General features: G+C 34.4%; 1 protein-coding gene across 6 annotated transcripts in view; it reads right to left on the bottom strand.

Moving 5' to 3' along the window:
• Positions 1–14,475, bottom strand: part of CSMD3 (CUB and Sushi multiple domains 3) — a 567,558-nt gene that overhangs the window by 177,561 nt on the left and 375,522 nt on the right. For all 6 annotated transcript variants that reach the window (XM_040695846.2, XM_015283035.4, XM_040695845.2 and 3 more), the window contains 4 exons: positions 10,273–10,389; positions 8,083–8,298; positions 7,296–7,484; positions 3,336–3,505 (listed from right to left, as the gene is read on the bottom strand). In XM_040695846.2, the coding sequence (XP_040551780.1) occupies positions 3,336–3,505; positions 7,296–7,484; positions 8,083–8,298; positions 10,273–10,389 (692 nt within the window). The remainder of the gene's footprint in view (positions 1–3,335; positions 3,506–7,295; positions 7,485–8,082; positions 8,299–10,272; positions 10,390–14,475) is intronic.

The raw sequence follows: 14,475 nt of genomic DNA on the forward strand, positions 1-14,475 counted from the left end.
TGACTATACATATCTTAAATTATTCATATGCTTTCATGAAACTTTCACTGATCAGTAATGATTCAGTATCAAGAGCAGGCCCTACAAACACAAATGCTTACACATTTCTTAGGGTTTCCAACAAAACAAAACAAAACAAACAAAACAAGAGTAAGTAGCAAGAGCAGTGACACTGACCAGACAACTAAATGCAGACTAAATGAAGCAAATAAAGAACAAATGGTATGTTATAAATCTTTTTTTCTACACCCGTTCAAACTTGATAAATAGTAGTTCCTCCTTTTCATCTGGTGAATATCATTGAGGGTGGTCATTTATGTCAAATACACTATTTCCCTCTAATGCTGTATTCTCAGTTCAAATATTTTTTTATTTCACTCATAGTGTTTGTCGGGTATACATTTGATCCATGGTCATTTAAGTCACACAGTCACCAGCAGACCCCATGACTTGAATAATGGCATATCTAAAGCTCAGGAGAATATTAAGTCGATTCAGACTTTAAATGCAAATTTATTTGTGAAGCTCTAGTAATCTAAAGAACTAGCTCATAGAAAAAAAGTATAATGAGTACCTGATTAACTTCTTTACCAACTTTTTCATGTATCAAGTCTGAAGAACAGAGATTAATGCATAAAAATAAAAGGAAGTTGTTGCAAATAAATGTCTTTAAAAATATTTTACTGAGATTGACTGAGAATCAGCCTAAGAGAACACAAGAAAATATATGGATAATCAAGCCTACTTTCCTGATCTTGAAGATATTAACAGTAAATACCTCCATGTTCCCAAGTCAGATATATATTAAATCTTTCACTCCTTCTTTTTCACCTCCAGGATATGACCAGTAATCAATCACAAGATAATAAAGATCAATAGACTAAAGATTGACACAAGCAATGACAGAACCTATTCCATGAAAAAGGTTCTAGAATGCGTGACTGATGTCTTGCATTTCCTGAAACAGGATTCCTCTACTTACTCCTTTAAATGAGCACACGGAAAAAGTCTGATTGGATTAAGACAATTTGCATTCACAAATGCAGTAATAACATGTATGTAGAAATCAAAAAAACTACTATATTTGTAGCTCCAAATAGCTCTGGAAAAAATCTATAAAGTTCTAGTAATACTTTTTCCACCCTGTTTTTGTGTTTTTATTTCTTTCGGTTTTGCTTTGCTAGTGATAGTCATCTTGAAGAAGATGCTATATATCAAACAAGATCAGAATCATTTGAAGTGTAAATCTCATGTATATAATGGAAGTAAGTGACAGTATATTAAATTGAGTTTCTTTGTGTAGGAGCTGGGGAAAAATATTATTATTAGATTGCAGCATAATTGATAAAGTTACTGAGAAGAAAAATAGAATTTACAAAAGTTGTAATTCTGTTCAAAGTTTAATGTTCAATCCTAAGCACAGAATACACACACACACATTAATACAATATTTGGTTTATGGCTTCAATTTATTATTTTTAAAAATATTTGTGGTCTGATAAGAACATGTTTTAGGGAACAGATTCTGGAAAACCTTGAGATTGCCTCATTTTTAATTTTTTAGAGATGAAACTTGTTTATAATCATAGAATATCCTGAGTTGGAAGTGATCCACACAGAACTTTGAGTCCAATTTGCACAAAGAACTATCCAAATTCAAACCATGTTTCAGAGACCATTTTCCAAATGCTTCTTGAACTCCATCAGGCTTGGTGCCATAACCACAGGGAGCCTGTTCCAGTGCCCAAACACCCTCTCAGTGAGGAACTTTTCCTAAGATGCAACCTGAATCTCCTCCATCCCATGCCATTCTCCGTCCACTCCATGAGGAGCTGTAAGCTGTCAAGGCCTCCCCTGTCTTCTCTGGGCTGAACAGACCAAGTGACTTCAGCTGCTCCTCATAGTTCTTGCCCTCTGGACCCTTCATAATATTTTCAACCTTCTTTGAATAGTAGTAGTTTTATGTTTTTCTTACATGGCAATGCCCAAAACTGCAGACAGTACTTTACAGAAGGCTGTACCACCACAGAGCAGAATAGGACAATGTTCCCTTTACAAACTAGCAATGCTGTGTTTGATATACCCTAGAACACCCTAGCTCTTCTGGCTGTCAGGGCACATTGTTGACTCATGTTCAACTTGCTGCCAAATAGAAGCCCCAGAACCCTTTCCATGGGGCTGCTCTCCAGCTTGTCATCATCCAGCCTGTACATGTATCAAGGGCTGCCTCATTCCAGGTGTAGAATCACCTCATTGTTGGGTAATCATCAACTACATGACTCAAGATTCCCAACACCACTGAAAAATAATTGAGAGGTCTCATGATAGCATCAGACTACTTTAAGTACCCTGGGATGAATCCCTTCAGGTCTCGTAGACATATCTACATCTATCCGGATAAGCAAATCCTGAAAAAGTTCAGAGCTGGATGGGAGTTCATCATTAACACAGTCATGGTCCTCCAATTCAGGACTCCTTGGGTTCCAGGGCTCATTATCAGTGTAGAAGAAAGAGATAAAGGCAGCATTAAACATCTCTGCTTTTTCCAAATCTCTATTTGTGAGGTGATAACCCTCATTAACTAGCAGATTAATGATAGAAGGGACCTCTGGTGATTATCTAATCCGAACTCCCTGCTAAAGCAGGTTCCCTACAAGAAGGTTGTACAAGAAGGTGTCCAGATGGGTTTTAAATATCTCCAGAGTAGGAGACTTTACGACACACATGGTCAGGTTATTCCAGTACTATGCCACTCTAAAAGTAAAGAAGTTTTTTCTTATTTATATAAGGAACTTTCAGTATTTCAGCTTGTGCTCCTTGCCTCTCATCCGCATCATCACCAAAAAGGGCCTCATCCAATCCACTTGATGCCTGCCTTTTTGATACTTACAAGAATTTTACAAGATTTTCTCTGTCTTCTATTCTCTAGGCTAAAGTACTAGGTTTCTTAGCCTTTATTAATATGAGAGATGCTCCAGACCCCCAGTCATTTCTGTGGCTCTTCACTGGACTCTCTAGAAGTTCCCTGTCTGTACTGAACTGTAGAGTCTTCTGTCTGCCACTCTCTTCAGAGCAGCAGGCTTCTGGCTCCTGGCAAGTCTGCACTTCCCTGAGGTTTCCTCAGCTCAGAAAACCTCTCTGTACCTTGCCATCCCCACTGCAGAAAAGGAACCTGCACTGAAGTTGATCATCTCAGTGACTGATGTAATTAGACACATATTTAGACAATTAATTTCTAAGAAATGATTAATATAACCTTGTTCAACGCTACACAGACAGATCAAATTCAATGGCATGAGCCACTAAAAGCTTATATAACAAAAAGGACTACTTACCTTAAGAACATCTCCTTGAGCTAAATGAAATGTTCTGGCAGAAATGTTTATTCCTTTCCCTGCTTGTACCTGAATGCTATAAATACATTCATGGTTGTTTTCATAGTTAAGAGGATAATTGGGGGACAGTAAAATCCCTTCATTATTTGTTGTGGAGGCTCCACATTCAGCTGCAGGTAAAACAAAATGTTAAGGTATATTTTATTAAAAAGCATAAATATTTTCAATAGCAGTGACAATGGGAATGTTAATGCAAATCAATTCAACATTATTAATATTTATTGATATTATAAATCTATATTTTAACATGTTCATGGTAGAGATTGAAGACTACAAGCATATTTTTAACTTGCTCCAACACTTTAATAAAAGCATGTTAGATCATATGGAGAGTTACAATTATGTTAATGGAATGCTTTGTAATCATGTTTTAAAAGATCTTTCTAGAATTTTGTTTTGGAGGAAATATATTTTGTTTTTATTAAAACTTACTTCTCCAATACAAAAACAAAACAAAACAAAAAAATCATGAAGACATGCAAAGTAAATGACAGTAGTCTATATATGCATATATACACTTGTACACACACACAGGCATATATATACATGCGTGCACACATATTCACACAGTTTAATGACAAAGAGAAATTTTTGCTACTATCAAATTACTAAAATTTATATCATATTCAATGGCATAAATTAGAGTAGAAAAATAGTTATTCCAAATCTACCAATGAAGCAATTGAAAAAAAAAACTTACTAACAGACAAGAAGAAAAAAAAACAGTAAGAGAAACAAACAAATAGAAACATAACGAAAAAAGGAATGAAATGGGTTTAAAAAGTTAAAAGAAAAAAAGGAAAAGTGTTTCCAGGTAATACTGTAATAATTCCAAAACCAAAATTATTTAATTGATGACTTATGTAACTGAGTTTATTAATAAAATACACAAACATGAAAATTTCTGGTAACACTTAATTAGACATTAATAACTAGTTTCATCTACTATCATCATTTGGAATATTTGCATTATTTTCATTAAAATATTTTGAACATTGAAGAAACAGGCATGTTAAATTAACACCAACAAACTAGTTGAATTTCTTCCTTCCCTTTCAACTTAGTTCTGATAAATGGTCAATATACTGAATGGGTAAAAGCACTTCCTCTCTTTTTAACAGATTTAGATTTATTTTAAATGTACCAAATTTTCCAGATTTATGTTTGGCTTTCAGATCACTTCAATATTCCTATCATTTATTTTACCCAATAACATAAGAATGAATTCATACTTGTTTAAAATCAGGGAAATCATTGGTTTCTAGTTTCTCTGAATAAGAAATGATGTTATGCTACAACATATTTAATGTCTTGAAAAGTTGTTTAAATTAATCTATGAAATCTATTTTAAGAACTCTTTTTTTTATTATTAGCACCTCCATCACCAGAATAAGTCTAATTCAGTATACTGAAATATATATATTTATACTAAACTTGTATATTAAATGTCTTATTGGTTTATTGTTCTTCTGTATGCAGCTAAAGAAATATTCTGCAGGAGACCAAATCAGGAATAGATCAAAACAGAAGAAATCATTGATGGCTTTGTACTTCAATAGGGGTACGTAACAATTACCCAAAATATTCAGGTATCATAACTTTGCCTTAGAAAAGTTGTATTCACATAAACTGCGCTGAAGTAGGAAACCTTCTAGCCCACATGATAATATATTTTATTTTATTCTCAATAAATGTGTATTTGCTACTCTGAGGATGCATAGGTCAGTTTGAATTATAGCATGTAGGAGTAAAATGACTACAATTTCATTTGAGGTAAAATCTTTCCCATTTCAGATAGATAAATCAAAAGGCACAAGATTTATGCTATTAAGTTGATCAAGTAATTCTGCTCCTGTCAGAACTGTAATTCAAAACTTTTTTTTTTTTTTAAATCTAAGTACACCAGTGAATCAAGTATTCAGTCACTTTTAACTGATACTCAAGAACCATGTTGTTTTCTGTTAAAAATAAGGAAAAGGTCCATATGAATAAAATGTATTAATTTGATTGTACTTTTCTTAATATAGAGGGAGAATGAATACTTTAAAATGCTTGAAACACATAACATATGATCTTAACCATAACAGTACTAGAAAAGAAAAGAAATTTAGTAAGAGTCCTCAAGTCCTCAAAGATTTCCTCTGCTTTGATTAAAAGAACAATCCCATGGTGTTCAGTTAAATCATTGCTCTTCCCAGAAAGCGTGGACTGTGTCCTGTAAGAGTAACTTCTTTAGTACAAAGAGAAAATGACTGAATATGTTATTCTAGTGGAGACTATCTTTCATTTTCAAAGATAAGGAGAAACTATGTTAACTGAAAAATAATTCACATATTGTATTCCAGCTTTTCTTTCTCTTCTTTTTTTTTCCCCAAGCACACAGATACAAACATTATTTCTATGTCATGAAAACCAAATAGCAATTCTTTTCATTTTTGTTTCTGTACAATACAAATTCTTTCTTACTGATAATTTACCAATTCATTTGCAACATGCTAACATTTCCAGATGAATATTCACTTAAAAAACAAAACAAAAAGAATAAAACAACAAAAAAGAAACCTGTTTCTACAGCTGTGCATGCACTCGTTATTATTCCTCTGTTTAAAAAAATCACCCTCTGCACAGAAGTAACTTTTATTCATGCACTACAGGGACTCAGCTTCTAAACCATCTCTTCTGTACATATATACATAAATGCTGTTTATGTCTACTTTAAATTGGTTCAGAAGGTGGGGATGGGGGGAGCAATGTCTCTCCTGCTCATAAAAATCAGCATGAGCAGAACTGACTCCTTATTCCTGTTGCCTCCTCTGAAATGCATCACCCACAGCCTTGCTGTGCTCACATCCACTGTCTCCAGAAACACTCAGCAAGTGGGTGCATTTTTTTTTCTTTTTGGAGGAATTCAATGAATGACACACCATTGCTTCATACCCTCTTACATGTCAGAGGCCATTTTATCACACTACTCCTCTGCTGCCATCTGTTGCACAGCAACAAAATGTAACTAAATATTAGTGGGAAGGCTCAGCCATACCACCAACATCTGCCTCTGATGTCACAGGCCAACATAATAAATTAGGAAGCATTACTTTTGGAGCAGCCCTCATAGGTAGAAACATTTCGATACAGTAAATGTTCTTTCATAAGTAAAATATATATATATATAGACAAATAACTATCTTACATTTTAGAGATATTATGTTTGGAGTTTTTTGTTTGTTTTAAAACATTCTCCATAGAACTGAAACTCAAGATCTTTAAGAAGAATTCAGCTAAGACAATTTTAGCTGTTAAAATTTAAATTTGCAGACAAAGCTACGTCCATAGATTATCTCTGAAGTGAGTTGAGAGTGTTAGGAACTATTATAGTGTGTTTCCTCTCAGTTATCCTTGCTATTGTTTTCAAATCAGAATGACTGTTCTCTTAACATATTCTACTCTAACTTACCTAGGAAGTCTATGTAGACTTCTTTCCTATGCATGGACCTAGTCGTATGAAATATACCTAGTCTAAGTGATCTAATTACATGTATAAACTTTTGCATAACTTGGAAATCTACGCTGACAAATAAGAGCCAAGTATTAGGCATCTGAATAGATAAATATTGACTTAATTTTATACACAGTTTTCCTGGACAATTTATCAAAATAAGAAGAATAAGCATTGTGCCTTTAATTTGTAATGCTGTGATGTTCACTACTAGTGTGATAGCACTAATACTAATTACATTAAAAAAGAAAAGAAAAAAAAGATATATGACTAAGAGAATATGGAGAATATGAAAGTACCTTTCAAATTAAAAGGTGTATTACCATGCTTTTCCATGCTGTATATCTGCAAATCCATGGACAATGACTACACATACAAGCAAATGAAAGCAGCTGACCACGTACCCACACACCTTGGCAGAGGTGCACTCCATACTCGTCGGCCACCACCAAGACAGATAATCTCTGAAGTTCCTTCTAAACGATATCCAGATGAACAGGAGTACGTCAGAGTATCTCCCACTCCAAAATTAAATCCTACTCTGTTACCAAACTGTGGGATTCCTGGATCTTCACAAGGTTCAAGATTATACTCTGAAAAAAAACAGAGCAAGTCAGCTTGCATGAGGGAAAACTACTTGAGTTTTTTATCAGACCTTTTTGTAACATTACAATCTAGTAAATTCTGTATATTTCTACCTTACCTTTAGTACAGATTTCAGTTTTAAAAACAAAATAGCACGAGTGTTACATTGGCCATTTCACTGCATTTAAAAGTTAGAATAATGAATGAATTCACGTTTTTCAGATTCATAAACCAGAATGGTTTTTCGAGCCATACATTTCCCACATACATAAAATGAATGGAAACAATGGGATAGTGTAAGAACCTAAATGACTGACTCTTGGGATCGTGTGGAATTTCATTAACTGAAATTAGAACAGTTCTGCTTCTTTCCCTCACTTAATAATGTTTCTTAGAGTTTACTGTTATCTTATTTATCATATAGAATAAATATCTCTACAAAGGTACAAAGATTTTCTTGAATTAAAACTTCTGTGCTTTAGAAACAAATAGAGCTATGATTCAGTATATTCATTTATCAAAATTACTTCAGCTTTAAACATCTTTTATAGATTTTATTTATTTATTTATTTATTCAGGAAGAAGACATTCCAAGTATCCCCTTACCAGAAAAAGAAATGTTAAATCCTTCATATGATATTGAAAAATCTGATATAAAGCGCAACTGGGCTCTGAAATTTCCATAGAGACCAGCATTGATTGGTGAAGGAAGCTCTGAGCCAGTCAGACGTGCTAATGGCTGTGTGAAGCTGCCATTCTCTGTTATTAGTAAGTAGTCATGATGATCTTCCAGATGAAAGGTGTAAAAGGTGAACTGCACACCTATTAGAAAAAGCAGAATTAATTTGCATATCATTCTGATGCATGTGATTAAGACACTGGTTAAATTCATGCATTTCATTCTGAAACAAGGTTCATAACATGAAGATATTCCACTATTTCTCAAATTAATATATTTATTGACCTTTATATCGATATCATTACAGCAAGTATTTTGGATTTGATGCTACCTTTCACTTTTCCCTTTAGAGGTTAAGTATAAATGTTTGATTTACGGAGTTCAAAGACATTCTTGTATTTTGATGCAAAATCCAATGATTTGTTATAATTATTCAAATTTTCCAACATCTTAAGGAAGAATCAGAAAAGTAAAACTTATTCACAACAGTTACCAGTATTCTTGTATAGCAAGTCACTGGTATCCTTATATTGAAAGAAATAAATATCAAATATATGACACACCCTAAAAAAGGAGGTCTTTCAGGATGTGGCACATATAAAAAGTATGTGTTCATTTGCAAATCATCGGATACAAATCACATATCTAAAAAGGAAGATATATCCTGGAACTCAGTAGAAATAAAAGAACGTAAAATTCAAGACTTAACAATTTTTGTGCATTTCTGTGGCTAATAGTCAAACCATGACTCTTGGATAGAAAGCATAGAAAAAAAAATCAAGAAAAAGAAATGGGAGAATTAATTATCTAGTGTAAGATATTTTTGAGACCTCTGCTATCAGCGACATAGAAGTTCTAAAGTAGCAATTGAGGTTGTGTAAAATCATTCATATGTTTCAGCATCATGTTAATACTCTGATTGAAGGCTACAGGCTCTTCAGAAGGGATAGAGAGGGTAGGAGGGGGGGGGGAGAGTTGGCCTCTATGTTATAGATTGTGAAGAGTTGTGTCTGAGTAACAGCCATGACCAGGTTGAGAGTTTATGGGTGAAAATCAGGGATCAGTCGAGTAAAGGTTATCTAATGGTTGGGGTCTGCTACAGGCCACCTGGACAGGGGGAGCCTGTTGATGAGGCCTTCTTGCTTCAACTGCAGGAGGTGCTGCTCTCATAGGCTCTTGTCCTGATGGGGGATTTCAATGACCCAGACATCTGCTGGGATAGTGGTAGACAATCCTAGAGTCTGTTGAGAATAACTTCCTGGTCCAAGTAATAGATGGACTGACCTAAGGGAAAGCCTTACTGTCTAAATTTTTTTCAAACCCTGTATTCATATTTCAACTCTAAGGAGTGCTTCAATCAATGTTCTAGATTGCTATCACATTTCTAAGCAAAACCCCAAGGTATATATTAACGGTAGTTGTACAATTCAGTTTCCTGCAGAAAATGTTCTCATCACCTTAATGTTATCTCCAGAGAATAATTTTTAAAGTTATGCTCAGGTTCCTTCTCACTTTGCCTCAAGTTCTCACCCCGCAAATTCTTTTCTTTTTAATAAGGGGAATATTTAAAATCTTGACTAAAGACATGAAGGCATAACACTATACTGTCATTTCTCAATATTACGGTAGGAGCATTGAGGGAGGGGTAAATTAGTTGTTCTATTAGTTATCTACCTAAAATATACCATTGATACTCCAGTAATGTCACTTCAGTATACATTAAATTACATGCCATCAACAAACAAAATGCAAGAATTAATGTCAAAATAGATGCTTAGTTTCATCTTCAGGACTAGTACTAATGTTCCATTATTCTGGTTAACAAAATAAAATAGAAAAAAATAATATCATTTTTTTAATGGACACACATCCAACTGTCTGTTATTTGAACTGTAGTTATTCGGGGACTTATTGTTCTGCAAAAAGCAATAGGCTCTCCATAAGCCTAGTTCACATCTAGAATTCTAGGAATTACTGGAATCAAATAAGTTAAAAGACAATTCAGCAGCAAAATTTCTAGTTCCCTGGGGCTAATCTAAATCTGTAATTTGCATGCGTAGCATAGAATATCAACGTATATATATTAAAAATAAAAAACAAAAAAACAGTGCTCTTACCTTTACCATGGGTAACATCCACAGTCCATGTACAATTCAGTGAATTTGGATAAAGTTCTGGATAACCAGGGGATAAAATTGTCCCACTAGGTCCTCTAACATCTCCACCACATAAGGCTAGAAATAATAATAAATAATAACATTAATAAAATAAAATTTACAGATGAGAAAAAAAGTAAGAAAAAAATCTTTTTAAAAGTTCTTGGTTTAAAACTACTCAAAAACAGCTGGTCAAATGATTCAGCAATCCCACATAGGAATATTGTCCTTTTCTTTACACTACACAAATGAAAATAAAATGAGTGAAGAGTTAACATACTTTTTAATAGTCATTAAGAAAATAAAAATTGGGTTTTCTTAGCTGTTTTTTCCACAATTCTGCATGAGTCTGTAAAACTCAGAAGTTCAGTAGGAAGATGGAAGTAAAAGATAATGTGCCAAACAACAGCACTTTAGCCAGGAGCTAAGGTGGTTGGTGGAGAGTGAATTGGAGAGAACATCCAGAATGTAATCTGCCTTACAGTGCATCTAAGCATACATAATTTTCAAGAAAACACGTGTTTTTAATGCATTTCAATAGTACTGTAGAATTATTTTTTTTATTATTATTATTTTTTTTTTTATAAAAGTGTACATTTTCAGAATGTGGATACTAGGTTACTACACTGCGCATCAGCTGTTTTTAAAGCCATACACATTTAAAAACAGCTTTCTTATACAGCAGAAATGAAAATTGGATGTTGTTACTGTACACTTCATTGTATATTCCAGGATACATTAAGAATGTGGTAACGTAAATATAACTTCTTGATCTTCACTGTCTTAAGTTGAGAGAAAACAGTAGCAAACTCAACATTACCCAGAGCCTAAGACAAGTGGGAATCCTGCTCCACTTATGAAAAAAAGATTATCATTGGCATCAAAATAATATTTCTTCTTGAAAATAACTAAATAGCATAACAAAAATCAGTTACACAGAACTCCTTCTTCACATGTATTAGTAGTTGCATTTATATGCATTTCAGAAATATTTATCACTTTATCAGGAAATCTATATATCTTTCAGTATGTTCAAGTTACAGAGCTTACTGATCATCAAAGAAAATCATCAAAGCTCCTCTGAGATTCTGTAATAGCAATGCAGTTGCACTATTAACTCATCTTTTCATATTGATGTAGTGCTGTTTTTGTGGTTGTTTTTTTATCCTCCTATGTGTTCTTTTATGTCAATTTGGAATGTATAGGATTATAACTGAACAACAGATGTTAAAGCAATAAAGGGTTTTATTAACTATATCCTCTAGATTTCTTTCTTCTCGTATACCCATTGGATTAAAATAAATAATTAAATAACATCCAATTTTGCCTAACTAAATTCATTTAATAGTTAATAGGAGATTCAGTACCACAGGTTGGAATAAAATATTTCAGAAACACTGTTACTGAATCTTATCTTATTTGCCACAGAGAAATGATGTCCTAATGCATTCACTTTCATCCTCAGCTCTCTAATATGGAATGAGGTAATGACTGTCCATTGATCAGACATTAGAAAAATAGAATCAGGACTATGACAGCACATTATTGCAGATTCTAGATATTTTGTAAATACTTGGGGTCAGTGCCATTTAATAAGAAAACGCAGTCAGTTTTTTTAATCATGGGATACAGTCCAAACAAATAACATATTTTATACTAGTTGTTTGGAAAACCTTTCAAGAGTGCAAGTGGTGAAAAAATGTTTATAGCATTCATTCCAACTATATGAAGGCTAGCAGCTAGCAAACAATGGCATCAAGGGACCAGCGTGTTACAGAACAAAGCCAAGTTGACAGATCTGAAATACAAAATGCACACTGGTCCTGATAAGATGACAAACATTCAAAACATATAATATCACTATTAGTATCTGATTCTTTCAGAATGCAAAGGAAAACAGAAACAAATTAAAATAAAAACAACCAAATAAACTCCACACATTTTTTCCAGTTTCTACAAGGAATATTCTTTTTACTTTGATTATACTGAGATGGAAGGTAGGTCTAAAAGTAGAATGAATAAATAACCAATTAGCTAAAGCACTAGAATAACTAGTGCACTAGCATTGGTTCTAATGTGGAAAATGGAGTATGTGAAACATGTTCTTTTTATAATTTATGATGTTATGAACACAGTAATTAATTTATTTGTTATGCAAGCAGAACAGTTGAATTGAGAGGTCTAAACCTATTTTTTTTCCACTACTATGTTTTGTCAGAAGTACAAAGAAAAAAATAACACAAAATAAAGCGAACAAAAATTAGAAGTGACCATAAGTAATGCAGATACCTGAACATACAGTATAAAGCACCTCTACAGCAATGTGCTGATCAGACATGATGTGGCAGCTTACAGATTAGCTTTTGGATATCTGTCATTGAAGATTAAAATTTAACAGTGGAATTCAGTGGCTAAGAAAGTAATTTAAGTTAAATAAGATTTTTACATCATTGGATTTTATAGTTAAAGATCATCTTTTGTTGTAAGCAAAAATACTGCATTCCTTTTGCTAAACAACATAATCAATCACAATGAAAAGAAGCAGCAAGAAAGTCTACATGGGAAAATAGCCCTTTATTCTTTGTCCCAAAGAATTTTAGAACCTTTATTAAACATACATGTAATTGTCTCAGTAAGACGCCATGTTTCATCCCTGAAATACACCATAGTACCCAATACTGGCATCCATAAAATTATCAAGTTTCATTTTCATTTCAGATCATATTTCATTCTAATATAAAATTATTATGGAAAATCACTCTTCCAATGCCAGAAATAGACTAAATTTGGTCGTGGTCCATTTTTACCTAGTTGGTTTTTTAACCGTAGTTATGTACTTTTCTTTCTTGAGGACTCACTTTGGAGTGCTGGCAAAGCACAACAGCATCTCCAGCTTTAACTGTTTCACTTAAATGAGCCAAACATTCCAAATAAATTCTTAACAGATACATTATCTGTCACTATGTCCAAGGTTTTACCAATTGCAAGAATTGATCTGTCTTGCCACTGCTACAGCACTACATAAACATATTGCTAAGACATTTCACATTAAATTATAGAAGCAGTTAATAAGCAAGGAAGATGACATTTTTGTTCATATAATTCTTTTCTCAGTTTATTTGTACGACTCTGTCCTATTTTTTAAATATTTATGTTTGTTGCAGAAGTCAGTCTGTAAAATCTGTTCCTGCAGAAAAGTTTATCGCTTTTTTGTAAAAGAACATCTTACCTCTTCAATTTTGTATTTTATAACATAAAATGAAATTCAGCATCCACTAATTATGTTCTCTGCCATCTGAAGCCTTTGAATAAGTCCTATAACCTACTTAAAACTAATTTATTTAGATATAACATTTGACACTGTCCCTCACTACATCCTTCTCTCTAAATTGGAGAAGTGTAGATTTGGAAGAGAACTGCTTGGTGGATTAGGAATTGGCTGGCTGGACGCAGCTAAAGGGTTGTGATCAATGGGTCTGTGTCAGGGTAGAGGCCGATCACAAGCGGTGTCCCTCAGGGGTTGCTGTTGGGATCAGTGCTCTTCAACATCTTCATCAATGACATAGATGATGGCATCGAGTGCACCCTCAGCAAGTTTGCGATTGACACCAAGCTGAGAGGTGAAGTTGATGCACTGGAAGGAAGGGAAGCCATCCAGAGGGACCTGGACAGGCTGGAGAAGTTGGCCCTTGAAAACCTGATGAGGTTCAATAAGGCCAAGTGCAGGGTGCTGCACTTGGGTTGGGGCAGTCCCAGTTATTTATACAAACTGGGGGAAGATCTCCTTGAGAGCAGCCCTGCGGATAAGGACTTGGGGGTCACGGTGAATGAAAAGCTGGGCATGAGCCAGCAGGGCGCACTTGCAGCCCGGGAGGCCAACTTGTTCTGGGCTGCATTAAAAAAGGGGTGGCCAGGAGAGGGAGGTGATTGTGCCCCTCTACTCAACTCATGTGAGGCCCCATCTGGAGTACTGCATCCAGGCCTGGGGCCCCCAGAACAGGAAGGACATGGAGCTCCTGTAGTGGGTCCAGAGGCGGGCCACTAAGATGATCAGAGGGCTGGAGTATCTCTCCTATGAGGAAAGGTTGAGGGAACTGGGATTGTTTAGCTTGATGAGGAGAAGGCTCCAGGGAAACCTCACTGTGGCCTTTCAGTACTTGAAGG

This window comes from Gallus gallus, chromosome 2 (assembly GCF_016699485.2).
Source record: "Gallus gallus isolate bGalGal1 chromosome 2, bGalGal1.mat.broiler.GRCg7b, whole genome shotgun sequence".
NCBI lineage: Eukaryota > Metazoa > Chordata > Aves > Galliformes > Phasianidae > Gallus > Gallus gallus.